The sequence below is a fragment of the Podarcis gaigeae genome (assembly GCF_964106915.1).
Source record: "Podarcis gaigeae genome assembly, chromosome: 16".
In the NCBI taxonomy this organism is placed as follows: domain Eukaryota; kingdom Metazoa; phylum Chordata; class Lepidosauria; order Squamata; family Lacertidae; genus Podarcis; species Podarcis gaigeae.
In genome coordinates, this window is record NC_139693.1 from 19,137,146 (window position 1) to 19,154,817 (window position 17,672).

The window sequence follows — 17,672 nt, forward strand, 5'->3', positions numbered from 1 at the left end:
GAAGGACTCATCCCCAAACCAGGAAAAAAACCCCTGAAAGTGAGGGGTGTGGTTTGGGGACATAGGTATGGCCTAGGGCCTGCTGCTCCCCACTGCGGCAAGACCATCCAGATCAGGAGGTAAAAGAAAAGCCGACGTGAATATTCCCAGAGGAGCTGTGGTAAGCTGGAGCTGGGCCTACGTGTCTCCACCTGTGTCCACATTTTATTCTTAGTGGCTCCAGTGGATTCCACAACAAGCAGCAGGCCTGGCCCATCATCAAACACAAGAAATCTCTTTAGAGGTTGTTCAAAACCAGGATTCTCGCTCCCGCCCCAGCTTGGAATGAAACGCAGGCAAGACCTGGTTCTGCGAGGCCATTTTATTCCCTGGATTCACGCCACGGTTGCAATGGGCTCAGTTGCAAAAATGCCCCATTAAAAATAAACAAAACAATATATTAACTTAGCCGTCCAAAGTTTGTACCCAGTTATATAGTGCGGGATGGGAGAGAAGCAGAGGTCTGCCCCAACCCTTGTATTTCAAGGCCTTAAAATTAAAACCAAAAACCCAGAACAATCATATATAATTAAATATTTTAAAGAGGCCGCTTTTTAGGTAACGCGGCCGAGGCACTAATAATTAATCCAGCAAACGCAACTCTGCCTAGAAAAATCTAGCAAGTAAGCTTCTTCGTGCACAGCAAGTTCCTATCCAGCTACACCATTTTGGGATGCTTCCAAAGGACTGGGGATGGGGTGGAGGCTGGGACAGAGCTCAGCCTCTAGAGCAGCGTTTCCCAAACCCGGGTCTGCAGCTGTTTTTGGACTACAATTCCCACCATCCCTGACCACTGGTCCTGCTAGCTAGGGATGATGGAAGCTGTAGTCTGAAAACAGCTGCAGACCCAGGTTTGGGAAACCCTGTTCTAGAGAGACACAGGAAGCTGCCTTATATTCAGAGTCAGACCCTTGGTCCCTCTCTAGCTCAGTACTGTCTACACTGACTGGCAGCTGTTCTCCATGGTCTCAGGAAGGGGCTGTTGCCTACCTGGGGATGCGCTGCTAGGGACTGATCCTGGGACCTCCTGCATTCAAGAGATGTGGGTCTTCATCTCCCAAAGAGAGAAAGAGAGCAGGTTTGGAGGGGCAGCCGTGGGGACTAAGCGAGGGAGGTGGCCGAGGGAAATCCTGCTACGCCAGCCCAAGAAGTCTCTTTCAGCTGGAAAATACAGTGCCTAGTTGAGGTGTGACGCATTCCCCAGAAACAAACAGTGAGGTAGCCACAGGCATGGCCTCAGTTATGCCTCAAGCACCATGTACATGGAACAGAGCTGCAGCTTTTCTTTGAAATGGAAGGGGCTTCCTTGTCTCCTCTCGAGGAGACTCCCCTTCTGGCACAGCTGCAGGGTCAGATCAAGCACTGCTGGGCAGCAATGCTGGGAGGTTTCTTCTTGGCTGGGGTGGGGAAACTTGGAGAAATCCCCCCCCCCAACGCTGCTCCCAGAGGCCACAGGGCTAGTGGCCAGGGATGGCAGCGGCTGGAGGGCTCCCTCATCCCTTCTCCAGGAACCTGGTTGGCCACAATGGGAAGCCAGATGCTTAAATCCTAATGACTGCATTGCTCCTCTGTCCCATAAGCCCCTTTTTCTGAGTGAGAAGAGGATGGCCTTTGGACTGGAGTCAGGCACTCCAGCCCATTGTTTTCTCCTGCTCCGGAGGATAGGACCTGAACCAATGGCTTCAGGTTACAAGAAAGGAGATTCTGACTAAATGCCAGGAAGAACTTCTTAATAGTTAAGAGCCGTTTGGCACCGGAACGGATTCCCTCAGGAGGTTGTGGACTCTCCTTCCTTGGAGGTTTTTAAGCAGAGGTTGGAGGGTCATGGATGCTTTAGCTGAGATTCCTGCATTGTGGGGGGTTGGACTGGATGACCCTCAGGGTTCCCTCTTAACTCTATGATTCTGTGGTTCTATGCCCTGGAGCAGAGGCGCATTTCGGGGACCACGACCAGTTCACCCACAATGGGTGCCAAGCTGAGGGGCTGCTGCAACAAGGACTTAGAACGGAAGGCAAGAGGCAGATTTCGGCGTTGCACGAGGCGCCGCTGAAATTTGAAAGCCCAACGTCCGCCACTGCCCAGAGGACTAAAAGGAATTGCACTCTGTTCCTGAACTGGCCACACACACAAACCTCTTTTTCTCTCTCTGGAAAGATTGCTCTGTGACATCTTGGCGGTGATTGAATGCTAAAACCCCCCACAGGTTAATTGTGAAGCGTAACGTGGTAGTGATCCTCAGGGGTCGTTTGATTATGATAGAGACAGATGTAAACTGCCCGAAGCAAACGGCCCTCCTCTCGCTCCCGCCGGCGACAGACCCCCTACATTGCCACCCTGAACGTCTTTTGAGAAAGATGCAGGAGTCAGGTTCGCCAGCTGACACACAGGAGGGGGAAAGGCAAGTGTGGAGCAGAGGCTTCAGATGGTGATGTGGAAGGAGTCCTGGAGCCACTGATCCCGGGAGTTCTGGGGCTGGAGCAGGCGGAGCCGCTGGCCCAGCGGGTTCTCCTTGTGCCCGTCGGGGCTCATCTGATCCACCTCGAAGTCCTCGTCCTCATCCGAGAAGCCATTTTCAGCAGCCAGGCTGCCTTCCGAGTGCAGCGAGGAAGACATGTCCTGGAAGAGGCCCTTGTATTCCTGAATGGACTCGTACAGGGACCAGAGCTGGCACAGCAGAGACATGTCCAGTTGCCGGAGCCCCACCTGAAACAAACAAAGAGCAGAGAGGCTCAGCTGGAGAATCAGCAACACTTCCCCATAGTCCCAGCCGTTCAGCGCTTGCTACTTATTCCATGGGACGCTCTGTGGGTTAAACCACAGAGCCTAGGACTTGCCGATCAGAAGGTGGGCGGTTCAAATCCCCGTGACGGGGTGAGCTCCCGTTGCTCGGTCCCTGCTCCTGCCAACCTAGCAGTTCAAAAGCACATCAAAATGCAAGTAGATAAATAGGTACCACTCCGGTGGGAAGGTAAATGGCGTTTCCGTGCGCTGCTCTGGTTCGCCAGAAGCAGCTTAGTCATGCTGGCCACATGACCCGGAAGCTGTCTGTGGACAAACGCCGGCTCCCTCGGCCAATAAAGCGAGATGAGCGCCGCAACCCCAGAGTCGGTCACGACTGGACCTAATGGTCAGGGGTCCCTTTACCTTTACTTTACTTATTCCACACCATAGAAAGAGGCTGTGCCCATATCTCACTGCCTCTGGCAAGGTGGGTCCCACAAGCTGGCTATGCCTACCTCTGCTGGATCAGGCCAAAACTCCATCTAGTCCTGTTCTCCCAGCGGCCAACTAAGTGGCCATATAGAGTCCTTAGGTAGGTTCTTTATCAGTAGGAGAAACTAACAGAGGCCAACCAGAGAATATTGAGAAGCAAAGCGGCTAGTAAGCATGATCTTTATTAAACAAAGTCCCCCACTCACCCCGACACAGGGATGGAGGAGAGGAACCCAGAACATTGGTGTGCGAGCTCTTATATAGACTTTTGAAATTGTCTACCCTGTAGCTCAAGACCCCCCCCAAAAAACATCAGACATACATCACATAAAGAGGTGATCCCCAGCAGAAATTTGAGTGTGTTGCTTCTCTCCTGTCTGCCAGGATACTGTACCTGATAATGCCTTATCTGATTGCCTTTTCTGGATAGCTTGGCCATTCCTTTGAGATGGTAAATACTTTGTTCCTGAATCTCTTATGCCTATTGATAGTTTGCCCAGCTTAACAGACACTTGCCAGACTGTATTTGCAGGGAGGTGTAAGCCCCTAGAGTCCAAAGACAACTGGAAAGCTTTTCCTATTTCCTTGCTCCTTGCAGAGAAATATTTGAGGTCAATTTGGGAGAGTCAACATGGCTTCAGGATTGCTCTCCTGCACTATTTCAGACACGTGGTTTATATACTTATGTATGTGTTTGCCTTGTACATTTATGAACATTTATTTTATATATATAAGACCTTAGAATTCCTATAACAGTACGTAATAAAGTGAGATGGTGGGGAAAGACAGTGCGACCAAAGCTCTGTGGCAGAGCTCATAATTTGGCACCTCCAGGTACATCTGGGAAAGAGCTCTGGCCCAAACCTTGGGACCCTACCCAGACCCTGAGATCATCTTTGGAGGCCCTTCTCTGTGTGCCCCAATGTGAGGGGTCCGGACCAGGGTGGCAAGACTAGAACAGGTCTTTTCTACAGTGGTTCCCTGCAGAGGATTTTTGACTCAGTGGGTCTTTGGCCTGACGCAGCTGCTGCTGAAAGTGTCTCCTCATGCTCTTGTTTTGTTTAAGTGCAGAGGAGGAGGAGGAGGAGGACAAAAAGCCCTCAAAGTCACAAAGGCCGATTTGACATCAAGGGCCAGGAAGCTTAGACTTCTTTATCAGGCTGGCTCCCTTGCAAAGAAAAAGAGAGTAAGCTTTAAAAAAAAAAGGTACCAGAAGACAATTGCTGCAAACTGAAAATGGGTTTCTAGTACAGTGGTACCTTGGGTTAAGTACTTAATTCATTCCGGAGGTCCATTCTTAACCTGAAACTGTAGCTAATGGGGCCTCCTGCTGCCGCCGCGCCACCGGAGCACAATTTCTGTTCTCATCTTGAAGCAAAGTTCTTAACCCGAGGTAATATTTCTGGGTTAGCGGAGTCTGTAACCTGAAGCGTATGTAACCCGAGGTACCACTGTATGGGTTTCCCTGCGGGTGCAGTTGGTGCATTTTGAAAAGTCTGCTGTGTGTTTCTGCTGCTCCCTGCTGGAGGAGGAATGCACAGCACATGCTTTGAAGCCATGCCAAGTCACACTTCTCCTTGACTCCCATTCGTTACATTTAGCGGTTACAGGCAACCAACCCAATTTATGTGGGGGCTGCGTTTAAGTGAAGCTGTGCATATTTGAAACATCACTGGAAAAGCCTGGGAAGAACCTCTCAACCTCTGCAAAACCTTGAAAAACTCTTGGAAAAAAACCCAGACTTCCTCCTAACTTCCTTGCTCAAACTCCAGCTCTCTGCAGGCCTCATGGGATGGTGCAAAGGCTCCTGAGATTGCACTTTGCAAAGGCATGTGGGATTGCTATGTGCTGTTTCCATGCCTTTTTTTTGCCCTTTTCGGGCTCTTCTAGGGACACTTTTGAAATTTTTATATTAACTTCTGGATTTAGTGCAATGTCCACATCATAGCTGTCAATGTTTCCCTTTTTTAAAGGGAAATTCCCTTATTCTGAATAGGATTTCTCGCAAGAAAAGGGAAAAGTTGACAGCTATGGCCCACATGCACAATTGCTCATCTGTGGGGAGTTGCCTGTGCTATTAACAGTGGCGTAGCGTGGGGGGTGGCAGGGGGGCCGGCCGCACCGGGCGCAACATCTGGGAGTTAGAGTTAGGGGGCGCAAATCCACGGGTTAGGGGGCGCAAATTACTTGCCTTGCCCCAGGTGCTGACAACCCACACTACGCCACTGGCTATTAAGTGGACTGCAGTTCCAAGGGTGGTTTGCCGGCTTTGTTGGGTTTGTTTTCACAACCACCTTGTGGGGGAGAGGGCCACTGTTTAGTCTCATTCTCTTTACACACAGGAAAAGCTGAAGTTGCACCCAACTGTACAATGTAAAAAGAGCCCTGATATGTCAGACACCAGCCTGTCTGGCCCAGCCTCCTTTCATCACAGTGGCCACCCGGATGCCCCAGTGGGAAGTCTGCCAGCAGGACCTGAGGGCAAAAGCACCCTTCCCCGCTTTCAATTCCTGACCACTGGCAGCCAGAGGCATACTGCCTCCAGCAGCAGACCAGTGTTAGAAATTAGTCGGGCGCCAGGCGCGTTTTGCGACGGTCCAATTGTGACCATGTGGTGATTTGTGGATGCCAGGTTGGCGACTGGGGAAATCAAAATGTCACTTAAGAGAAGAATCTGAAATCTTTTCCTTGAAGCTTGGATCTATTTTATTCTGGATAGTTTTAGTTCATGTTTTAATGTGTTGTAAACCGCTTTGATATTTCTTCTTTAAAACATAAAGCAGTATAGAAATGATGATGATGATGATAATGATAATGATGGATGTCAGGGTTTCAGGGACAGAGAGCGAGGGGGAGGGGTCCCAGGGCGACGAGGAAGAGGACGACGATGACCCGAGGTTGTCAGTGAGTCCGTCAAGTGAATCCGAGGATTCCCAAAAGGGAGCCCCCCTGGTCAGGCCAAGGGGCAGTAGAGAGGGAAGCAGTCAGAAGCAGGGGAACGAAGAGGGAATCCCCAGTGGGGGTTGGAGATCGGGACCGGCCCCTCCGTCGGAACGGAGTGAAGGGGGTGGAGTTGCCAGTGTGTCAGAAAGAGCAGAACAGGGAGCAGAGAGGGGAAGGAGTTCGGAGCAGAACGTCCTGCCGGAAGGGGAGGAGTGTAGTACCGAGAGTAGCGTAACGGTCGAAAGGAAGGTCAGAGGCAACGTACGCGCGCCAAGTTCAAATGTGGAGGCGCGCGGAAATGAGGAGAGCCCTGAGGAGGAGCCTGGTCCCAAAGCACGAAGGAGGGGGGAGCAGGCGTCAGAAGACTCAGCCTCGGGGGAGTCCCGAAGGGAGGGAGCACAGGGGGGCAGGAAGACCCTGCGGAAAAGGAAGGAGAGGAAAAGGTGGAGCAGTACAAGCCTCTTAAGCTGGTGCAGGGGCGGGACTGACTCAGAGGGGACTTCTAACATCTAAGGGTAACAGATGCTGAGCCACGGAGCTTGGATGTAACGACAACAATGTTCTTCAATAAAACCTTTTGTATATAACTTGGACTGGATTTTGGTCTCTTCGTTCCCCTGCTTCTGACTGCTTCCCTCTCTACTGCCCCTTGGCCTGACCAGGGGGGCTCCCTTTTGGGAATCCTCGGATTCACTTGACGGACTCACTGACAACCTCGGGTCATCGTCGTCCTCTTCCTCATCACCCTGGGACCCCTCCCCCTCGCTCTCTGTCCCTGAAACCCTGACATCCATCCCCCCCTCGAAGCCCCCCCTTCCCCCCTCCCGCCCATCGGGTGCAGGTTGTAGGAGCTGCAGCTCTTCGGAGGTGGATGCAGGATACAGGTTGTGTACCTCCATTTCCTCTGCTTGCAGTTCGGTGTATGAGTCTTCGAATTCGGGTTCTTGACCCAAAGTGTTCTCTTCTCCCTCTTCCATTGGTACCTCGTCTGGTGCTGCCGGCCAAGGTCCCGTCAGCCATTTCCTGCGCCAGTCCTCCTCTGGTTGCTCGTCCCACCAATAAGAGGGTTCTGTGTCCACCCCTGAGCACGATCCCCTGGGCGGGCTAGATTCTGGCGTTCTCTCCTCGGCTGAAGAAAAACCCCGGAAAGTACTGTCTGAGAGTGTGGGCGTAAAGAGCCAGTCATCAAAGTACTCGGCTGGCATGGGTCTATGCGGGAAAAGGGCATGGAACTCGTCTTTTAGAAGAGGTTCGTCTAAAGCGTAGCCCGGCACCCAACCGTTGGCACTGGCTGGAGTGCCCTCTGTGGCTAGAAAGTATTCTACCCCCTCTTTCCCCCATCTCGAGTCCAGGATTTCTGTGACCTCGTTGAGTGGTTCGGCCCTAGGCGCCCTCTCCCTCTCCTGTGACTTAGTGTGTAGTTGCGGGACTGTTTCAGACTCCTGAAACCTGTGCGGTGCCTTGTAGGGGGTGAGCACCGACCTGTGAAATACCGGATGCACTCTGGAACCTTCGGGGAGGGCTAGTCGAAAGGCTACAGGGTTGATCTTAGCCTCCACCTGGTACGGCCCAAACTGCCTGTGCCCTAGCTTCTTCTTGGCCAACGACTTGGCTGGCATCGCTTGGGCCGCTAACCACACCCAGTCCCCCACCTGGATCTCCTCCCCCGCTCTCCTGTTTTTGTCTGCCTGCACCTTATATGCTTGCTTGGCCAGCTCCAAATGTCTCCGCAACTCTTCGTGCACCTCCTGCAGCTCCGCTGCAAACTGGTCGGCTTCTTGCGGCACCCCCTCTCTCGGTGCCCCGAACCCCGGGAAGGTTCTGGGATGACGACCGTTGTTCGCGAAGAACGGCGTCACCCCCGTGAACGCGTGCTTCGTGTTGTTATAGGCAAACTCTGCCATCGGCAGGTAGTCCACCCAAGCTGCGGGTCGCTGATTGGCGTAACATCTCAGGTACTGCTGCATGATCGCGTTGACCCTCTCAGCTTGGCCGTTGGTCTGTGGGTGTCTCGCCGACGTAAGGTTGATCTTGACGTTCAGGATACCTAAAAGCTTCTGCCAAAAATTGGAAACAAACTGGCGCCCCCTGTCGGACAGGATGGACTGCGGCAGCCCATGCACCTTGAACACGTGATCAATGAAGAGTTTGGCAGTCTGTTCCGCCGTCGCCACCTTTGCGCACGGAATGAAGTGCGCCATCTTGGTGAACAGGTCCACAACCACCAGTACCGCCGTCTTCCCTCTGGAGCTGGGCAGGTCAGTAACGAAGTCCAGGGCTACCCTCTCCCACGGTTGCTGTGGCGTTTCCAGCGGTTCCAACAGCCCCGCTGGCTTCTGGTGTACTGGCTTGGACCTTTGACAAGTGTCACACCTGGCGACGTAATCCGCTACCTCTCCACGCATCCGAGGCCACCAAAAGTCCCTTGCCACCAGTTCTATTGTCTTCTCCTTGCCGAAGTGGCCCGCACTGGGGGCGTCGTGCAACTGCTGCAGAACCTTTGCGCGAAGCTCGTCGCTTGGCACGTAGAGGGCACCTTTGCGAGTTAGCAGCCCGTCGCGTAGTTGGAAATCTTCGCCACTCTGCACACCTCTGCGCAACTCCTCCATTTTGGACTGTGCGAACTGATCCACTTGCAACGCGCGTCGCACCGCGTCCAGATCTACTGTGATGGCAGCGCACGACCACGCCTGCGGTGCGAAAATGTGCCTGGCTGCTACTGGTGTCGCTTCATCGAGATATTGCGGTTTCCTGGATAGCGCATCGGCTATAACGTTGGAATCTCCGGGGATGTACTCTATCCGGAAGTCGAAATCCGTGAAGAATTCCGCCCAGCGCATGTGTCTCTGGCTTTGGAGCTTCGCCGTGCGCCAATACTCTAGGTTCTTGTGATCCGTGCGGACCTGTAATGTGTGCTTGGCTCCTATGAGGAAGTGTCGCCACGCTTTGAACGCTGCGTGAATGGCCAACAGCTCTCTGTCCCATATGGTGTAGTTTTGCTCCGCCTTGCTGAGCTTTTGGGAGTAAAAGGCACCGGGTCTCCAGTTCCCATGTGGATCTTCTTGCAGGAGCACGGCTCCAACCGCCCTGTCTGACGCGTCGGTCTCTACTCGCATGGGCCTGCCTGGATCCACGTGCAGCAGCTGCTCCTCGGAGGCGAAAAGGCTTTTAAGCTTCCGAAAAGAGCGCTCCGCCTGTTCCGTCCACACGAACCTCTTCTTCTTGGAACTCAGAGTGTCCGTGATCGCTGCTGTCTCCTTTGCAAAACCTCTGATGAATTTGCGGTAGAAGTTGGCGAAGCCGACGAATCTCTGGACTTCCTTCCGATTGCGTGGGCTCTTCCAGTCCAACACCGCGCGGACCTTGACGCTGTCCATGGCCAGCCCCTTGTCGGACAGCTTGTAGCCCAGAAAATCCACCTCCGTCACATCAAACTGGCACTTCTCTAACTTGGTGTAGAGCCTGTTCTCCCGTAGTCTTTGCAGGACTTCCTTTACGTCCCTCTCATGGGCCTCTTCCGTCTCCGAAAAGATCAGGATGTCGTCGAGGAAACACACACATTTCTTGTAGAGGAGTCCCGCTAGCACGTGATGCATAAAGGCTTGGAATACGTGAGATCCATTTTGGAGACCAAACGGCATAACTCTGTATTCATACGTGCCCAGAGGCGTGAACATGGCCGTTTTCCACTCATCGCCCTCCCGGATGCGTATGAGGTTATACGCTCCACGCAGATCCAACTTGGTGAAGATCTTCCCCTTCCTCACGGTTGCTAGGAGATCATCTATCTTGGGCATGGGGAAGGCCTTGGGCTTGGTCATACTGTTTATGAACCTATAATCCACAATGAGTCTTTTTTGGGGCGTGTCTTTCTTCTTTACAAAGAACACAGGACTGCCCCCCACTGCTTTCGATTCCCGGATGAATCCACGCTTCAAATTGTACTCTATGAACTCCCTGAGCTCTTGCATCTCGTCCTCAGACATGGAATACAGTTTTGCAGTCGGCAACTGCGCCCCCGGCACCAGGTCGATGGCACAATCATAAGGTCTGTGGGGCGGCAACTGGTCAGCTTCCTTCTCGCAGAAAACCTCCAGGAACCCTTCGTACTTGCTAGGTACCGCCTGCACCATGCCAAGTCGCAGCTGGTGCTCAGCCCCCTCCTCCTGGCAGGACTGGATGCAATTTTGAGCACAGTACGATGAGCAAAAGGTGATCTGGCGTTGGTACCACGCTACAGCAGGACTGTGTCTCTCCAGCCAACTCATGCCTAATACTATAGGCGTGTCAGACAGTTGGGTGACATTGAAGCTAATGACTTCTCGGTGATCTCCTATCCGCATCACCATGGGAGGTGTCTGTTGCACAACTTGCCCTCCTAGCAATTTCCTGCCATCCACCGTGACTACGTTCAGAGGCGTTGTGGCGGGCAGAAGCGCTATGCGATGCTGCTTGACGAATTGCATCCCCACGAAATCGGCGTTGCTCCCCGAATCGATCGTGAGGGGCACTTCTAGGGTGGTCCCATTTGGCAACTGAAGTGTTGCAGTGAGCTGCACCGCTGGCTTGGGTGGTAAAGGGTCTGTGGGTTGCAAAGACGCTGGGGACTGTTCTACAGATTCGCCTGGCTGAGCCCCAGCAATCCTGCTTGCAGGCAGGCATTGTCGTTTCCCTGAGGTTCCTCTTCCTGGATCACTTCTGCAGCTACCGTCGCTAAAGCTGCAGTGTGCTTCTGGAGCCTCTGGGGGCACTCTTTCGCCATGTGCAGTGCACTGTCGCAGATGTAACACTTCCTGGTCCCTCTAGGAGGCTTCGCCTTTACTGCACCGGAAACTGGGGCTCTGGCTGTTGCTTGAGCCTTAGCACCACCAAGTTCCATCGGCTCCTCCCCCTGCCTCCCTAGCGGCGAGGGATGTGACTGACTGAACTCCCTGGGGATGAAATAAGACGTCCTCGCTGGTGGACGCACCTGACGTTCTTCCTCATTGTGCCAAGGACGTCCCTCGTGACGTATCCCAATCGCCAGAGCCCTCTGCACCACCTCCTCCAGGGTCTGAGGTCTGTCTCCCCTGGCAAGTTCGTCCTTTATGGGACCGCTGAGACCCTCCCAGAACAAATCCCTCACAGGTGTGCAGTCTTTCTCCCAGCGTAACGCAGTCAGTAAAGCAAAAATTCTGGAATGGTACTGACGCACAGTGGCTTTGCCTTGCCGCAGTCCAAATATCTCCCTGCGTGCAAGATCCAAATCTACGGTTGACTGGAAGCAGGCATCCATCGCTTTAATGAATTCATCAGAATCGCGGCGGGCAGGGCCATCTTCACGCCACAAATTGCGCAACCAGTCTCTGGCCGGCCCATGCAAGTGAGAAACAATAAACCCCACTCTCTCCTCCTCATCTTTAAAGTCATGACGAAGCAAGTGTAATGCATACAAAACGTCTGCTCTGAAACTGGGGTAGTGCTTCAGGTTCCCATCGAAGTGGGTGACTAGGCTGCCCCCCCGCCTTCCAAGTCCAATGTCCTCTGATCTGGACCCTGGGAACCCTTCCCTGTTTGCACGCTCCCACCTTGTTTGCAGGTCCTGGCAGCGCTTCTCCATTTCGTCATGCTTCTTCTGAGACGCAAGGACTGCAGCAGTGAGTTCGGAAACTGTAGTTCGTAGTGCTGTCAGCTGATCCTCCGCACTCATGGCTGTCACCGTTTGTGAGCTTTGCAAAAAAAAAATTTTGCGTTCTTTGGGAGGGGACTTACTGTCAGAGCCACCCGAGGTCCCAGCTCACAAGAGACCAAAATCCAGTCCAAGTTATATACAAAAGGTTTTATTGAAGAACATTGTTGTGGTTACATCCAAGCTCCGTGGCTCAGCATCTTTTACCCTTAGATGTTTGAAGTCCCCTCTGAGTCAGTCCCGCCCCTGCACCAGCTTAAGAGGCTTGTACTGCTCCACCTTTTCCTCTCCTTCCTTTTCCGCAGGGTCTTCCTGCCCCCCTGTGCTCCCTCCCTTCGGGACTCCCCCGAGGCTGAGTCTTCTGACGCCTGCTCCCCCCTCCTTCGTGCTTTGGGACCAGGCTCCTCCTCAGGGCTCTCCTCATTTCCGCGCGCCTCCACATTTGAACTTGGCGCGCGTACGTTGCCTCTGACCTTCCTTTCGACCGTTACGCTACTCTCGGTACTACACTCCTCCCCTTCCGGCAGGATGTTCTGCTCCGAACTCCTTCCCCTCTCTGCTCCCTGTTCTGCTCTTTCTGACACACTGGTAACTCCACCCCCTTCACTCCGTTCCGACGGAGAGGCCGGTCCCGATCTCCAACCCCCACTGGGGATTCCCTCTTCGTTCCCCTGCTTCTGACTGCTTCCCTCTCTACTGCCCCTTGGCCTGACCAGGGGGGCTCCCTTTTGGGAATCCTCGGATTCACTTGACGGACTCACTGACAACCTCGGGTCATCGTCGTCCTCTTCCTCATCACCCTGGGACCCCTCCCCCTCGCTCTCTGTCCCTGAAACCCTGACACCTGTGCATGTCAAGCTGACTGGGTGACCCTGGGCCAGCCACTCTCTCTCAACCTACCCTGCCCTACAGGGTTGTTGTGAGAATAAAAGGGATCAGAAACCATGGCTGGATCTAGACACATCAAAGAAGTGTTTCAGTTAAACCACGTTGCAAACTTTGTATGAGAAATCGTGTTGGCAAAAAACGGAACTCCACAGCGCCATCTGGTGTCACAGTGTTAGAATGCCTTAGCAACACATATAAAACGCCTTTTCTTTGTCAATGTAGCTGAGTCCCACGTGTATTTAGAGGAGAGATGGGATGGAAATGGAAATTTAAAGCACGTGCACACCGGATCAGGGCTGTGCGCACACCACAGAGCACTAAGAAAAGACGAATCTGGCTTCCTCAAGTCCAGAAAGTGGTAACACAGCTTTACAATAACGTACCTTAGGGTTGAGCTACCTAGCAAGGAAGGTGGTTCAGCCAGGTGATCAGTGCCTTTCCTTGAGAGAGGGGGTGGTCCCCCACTTGTCTAAAGGAGGTGGTGGCGAAGACCACCCCCTTCAGAAACCCTCCCTGGGTTTGGAAAACCTAAGCAAGGAACTCCATGTCAGGCTAAGGTGACTTTTCTGTTAGAACAAGCATTTTTTGGCTTGCCAGACCAAACAATTCTCCTCTCCTGCCTTGTGGTGTTGCAGGGATTCTCTCAACCCCCCCCCCCCACCTCCCTGAGCCAATTCCGGGGACTGTGGGGGAAGGGGGAAGCCCCACTGTGCAACAGAAGTCCTTGGGGAGGGCCTCCAATGAGTTGACTCCCACCCTAAATAATTATTAGCTGGTCCCCAATGCGCCCTTCTTGGGCAAGATTATTGCATGAAATTTTCTAGAGCCATTTCAATCGGGGTTTAGGCTTGGAGAGTTTCAATCAGCCCCATACAGTGGGGAGTGCTGCAGGGCTTGATCTTATCCCCCATGCCGCTTAACATCTACATGAAACGGCCAGCGTTTTGGAGTGCCTTGTCAGCAATATGCTGATGAAATACAGCTCCATTTCTCCTTTAGACGTGGAGGCATGGCAGCAGATGTGCTAGCTAGACAGATGCCTGACCTCTGTAACGGACTGAATGAAAGCCAATAAACTAAAACTTAATCCAGAGGGGCTGTTAGCTGATGGTTTCCTAGACCGGATGGGTGAGGTTTGGCTTGATGGGGTTACACACCTCTAAAGGAGCAGGCGTGTTGAATGGGGGTACTTCTGGGTCCACCAGCGTCACTTGAGCTGATGTCTTTCGGCAGCTTCAGCCAATGGCCCAGCTTATATTTTTCTCTCTACTTGGACAGGGATAGCCTAACTTCTGTTGTCTGGTAAACCTCTAGGTTAGATCACATTATGCCTACATGGGAATGCCTTCGAAGAGAGTTCCAAAATGGTAGCTGGTTCAGCATTCAGCAACCAGATTGTGGACAGATGGCTTTCTTGATACAACTGCATTGACTGGCACTAGCTTCTCAGCTCAATCCTGAGTACTGGTATGACCTATAACGTTCAGGACCCCAGTGCCCCAAGAGCTGCCTCTCTGCACATGAACCATCCTAGGCCCTGCATTCATCATCTATGCGCTCCCCTCCAAGGCACAGCATTACAAAAACAGGCCTTCTCAGTGGTGGCTCCCCATTTGTGGAATGCTCTCCCTAGTGAGGCATGCCAGGCACCATCACTGTGCATTTTTAGGCATCAGGTAATACCATTGGGCTGTCACCAATATGCTGATGACACTCAGCTCTATCTGCTGATGGATGGCCACACTGACTCGGCCCCGAACACACTGACCAGATGCTTGGAAGCTGTGGCTGGATGGTTTCGTGGGAGCCGATAGAAACTAAATCCTTCGAAGACAGAGATCCTATGGCTAGGTCGGGATGGCATGGGGATGAGGGACCAACTCCCTTCTCTTGTGGGGGCCCAATTAGTGCCACTGCCTTCCGTTGAGAGTTTGGGTGTAATCCTTGATGCCTCCCTTTCCATGGAGGCGCAAGTTACAGCAACAGCCAAGGCGACATTTTTCCACCTTCGCCGCATGAAGCAGTTGGTCCCTTACCTTTCCCGCCCCGACCTGGCCACAGTGATCCATGCGACGGTCATCTCCAGGCTTGACTACTGTAATTCGCTCTATGCGGGGCTGCCCTTGAAGCTGTCCCAGAAACTCCAGTGGGTACAAAATGCTGCAGCGAGGCTCCTCACGGGGTCTCTGCCATGGGAGCATATTCACCCAGTGCTTTTCAAGCTGCACTGGCTCCCGGTGGAGTACAGGGTCAGATTTAAGGTGCTGCTTTTGACCTTTAAAGCCCTTCATGGCCTAAGACCCTCGTACCTACGGGACCGCCTCTCCTGGTATGCCCCATGGAGAGCCTCAAGGTCCATAAATAATAACACCCTAGTGGTCCCAGGCCCTAAAGAAGTTATATTGGCTTCAACCAGAGCCAGGGCCTTTTCAACTCTGGCTCCGGCCTGGTGGAACGCTCTGCCTCATGAGACCAGGGCCCTGCAGGATCTGATTTCTTTCCGCAGGGCCTGTAAGACAGAGTTGTTCCGCCTGGCCTTTGGGCTTGGAGCCAATTTGATTCCCTCCCTCCCTCTCTCTCTCTCTCTCTCTCTCTCTCTCTCTTTTTTTCTCTCCTCTTTCTTTCTTTTCCTTCTCCTGGGATGAGGCTACATTTTAATATTTTAATGTTCCATTATTTTAATGTTGTATTTTATTTTTGTTTTTAAGTTGTAATCATTCATCTTGTTTTATTATTGCTTGTAAGCCGCTCTGAGCCCGGCCTTGGCTGGGGAGGGCGGGGTATAAATAAAAAATTATTATTATTATTATTATTATTATTATTATCCTTATTTCACCCAGGCTTTTGGCCCTTACTTTTGGAAGTATGTTTGGGACCTGTTTGGGGGTTTTTTACTCAACATTTTAGTGGAGTGGACTCTTGCATTTTAGCTTTGCTTTACTCTTGATCTTACGTGTTTATTTTGGTACATCGCTTTGAGTCACTTTTGTAAAAAAGAATATGCGTAACTGCACTCATCATTGCCCTGTGTTATTTATTCAGGTTCTGCTGGGGAACAAAATTAAGCTGTGCCCTGCCTCTTGCGACCAGCTAGAAACCTTATTCAGTGCCTTTCTGGATTCCTGCAGACACAGTCATATCCTTGCAGTCAATTGAGGACTAAAAACCTGCAGAATTTCGTAGCCCAATACCACTATCTATGCAGGTGGCTTGAAAGGACCTGAGAAATGCACATTCTGGTGGAACCCAAAACTTGAATGGCTCAAGACAATTTATTGCCCAAGGCAGAATAGTAAATTACCCCCTCCAATGACAAGGGACACAGCATCCAAGGCTGGCCCAGTTATGTTGGCACCTGAGCTCGAAAATCCCACAGGTGCGTCTCCCTGCGGGCACATACACAAGAGTAATAATACATCAGATAACTTAACAACTTCCTCCTCTTTCATGGCATCCCAAATCGGCCTGCTCCCTCTGCCCCATAACAGGTCTGCCTGAGGGTCCCGACTTACCATTTCCTTGCGCAGCACCGCCAGGGCCGAGTCGAGGTTGGCGGGCTTGCTCCGGAGCAGCAGCTTCTCCGAGGCGGCCTGGGACTTGCTCAGGTCGTCCTGGATGCGCGTCTTCTTGCTGTAAACTTTCTCGATCTCGCGCCACGAGCCTCCGCTGGAGTTGAGGATCCCGCTGAGCCCCTTGGGCAGCGGGGGGAGACCCTCGATGGCGCACACGTTCCCCGCCAGGCTGTCCTGGGAGGACTGCAGGCAAGTCATGGCGAAGGAGAGGAATATGTTTGGGGGGTGGGGGAGGAGAGGAGAGAGAGAAAGGGGGGGGGGAGTCGAAATCAGCCCCCACCCGCGCCCGAGGATGGAGAGAAGAGGCCGGAGGCCGAGAGGGAGCGCCGACCGGACGGCAGAGCTAGCCAGCCCCCAGCCATATACGGAGGTGAACAGAGATGGCGGGTGGGGGCGACGCTTCAAAAAGGAGAGGTTCGGGGGTCAGGGCCTACCGGTCTCCACGCCGATTTGGCTGCGGCGAAAAAGGCACTCTGGCTATGCTCAGAGGCCCCCTCGAGACTGCTGGCTTAGGGACCTATGCAGGCTGGGAAACAGGCCCGCGCTGCCCTTCTCTCTCTCCGGCCGGCTAGCTTACCGAGGCCGGCTCGGAGGCGACCCAGCCGGCTCCCCGCATCCCGCGGCCCTGCCCCGGCTGCTCCGGACACCAGACAGCGGTGCCCTCCCGGCCGACCCGCTTGGCGCAGGAGAAGTGCCCCGGCCGCGAAGAGAGCAGCTCCGCCCGGCGACCGTCTCCGCCTTTGTTCACGGCGGCGGCGGCGGCCACACCCGCAGCGCCCCTGCCTGCCTCCCCGCTTGCTTGCCGTGGCGGCGCGGCGCGCACAAGGACGCCGCTTAAAGGGGCGGCCGCCGCAGCGGGAGGCAAAAGGACGCCGGGCCTCCTTCGCCGCTTGAAACCCGTTTTCAGGGCCGGGAAGGAGCTCTCGGACGTGGAGCACGTGCAGAAGTCGACGCCCTTCCCACTGACTGGGAGAGCGCAGGTGCCGCGTCTCCAGGTTGGAAAGGGGGCTTGTTGAGCGCGGCAAGGGACTGCAGGGGTGCCTGCGCTGACGCAGGGCTCCGTTTCCTGGGAAGGAAGGTCAGCGGAGACTGTGGTTTCTTTAGATTATATACCTAGGATGCCAGCTTGAATAAAATCTGGGGGGGGGGGGGGAGGTAAGCCCCGCCCCGCATAATCGATCACAAGACGCGGCACACGCACACCATTTGAAATACTTTCTGGGAAGGGGGGGCGAAGGGACCTCTGCCCCTAGGAGTTGGTTCCTATGCTATTTCAGACCCTCCAAATCCCAGATTTACAGGAATTGTCCCAATTTCTGATTGGATCCCGGAATGTCCTGCTTTTCCT

General features: G+C 53.3%; 1 protein-coding gene across 1 annotated transcript; it reads right to left on the reverse strand.

The window, feature by feature from the left end:
* Positions 1 to 346: 346 nt before the first annotated feature.
* On the reverse strand, positions 347 to 17,400 carry FAM89B (family with sequence similarity 89 member B). Its single transcript, XM_083717781.1, has 2 exons — positions 16,265 to 17,400; positions 347 to 2,743 (listed from the first exon to the last, which is right to left on the reverse strand). The coding sequence occupies exons 1-2, from the start codon at positions 16,520 to 16,522 to the stop codon at positions 2,459 to 2,461; spliced, it is 543 nt and encodes a 180-aa protein (XP_083573907.1). The 5' UTR covers positions 16,523 to 17,400; the 3' UTR covers positions 347 to 2,458.
* Between the last annotated feature and the right edge of the window lie 272 nt (positions 17,401 to 17,672).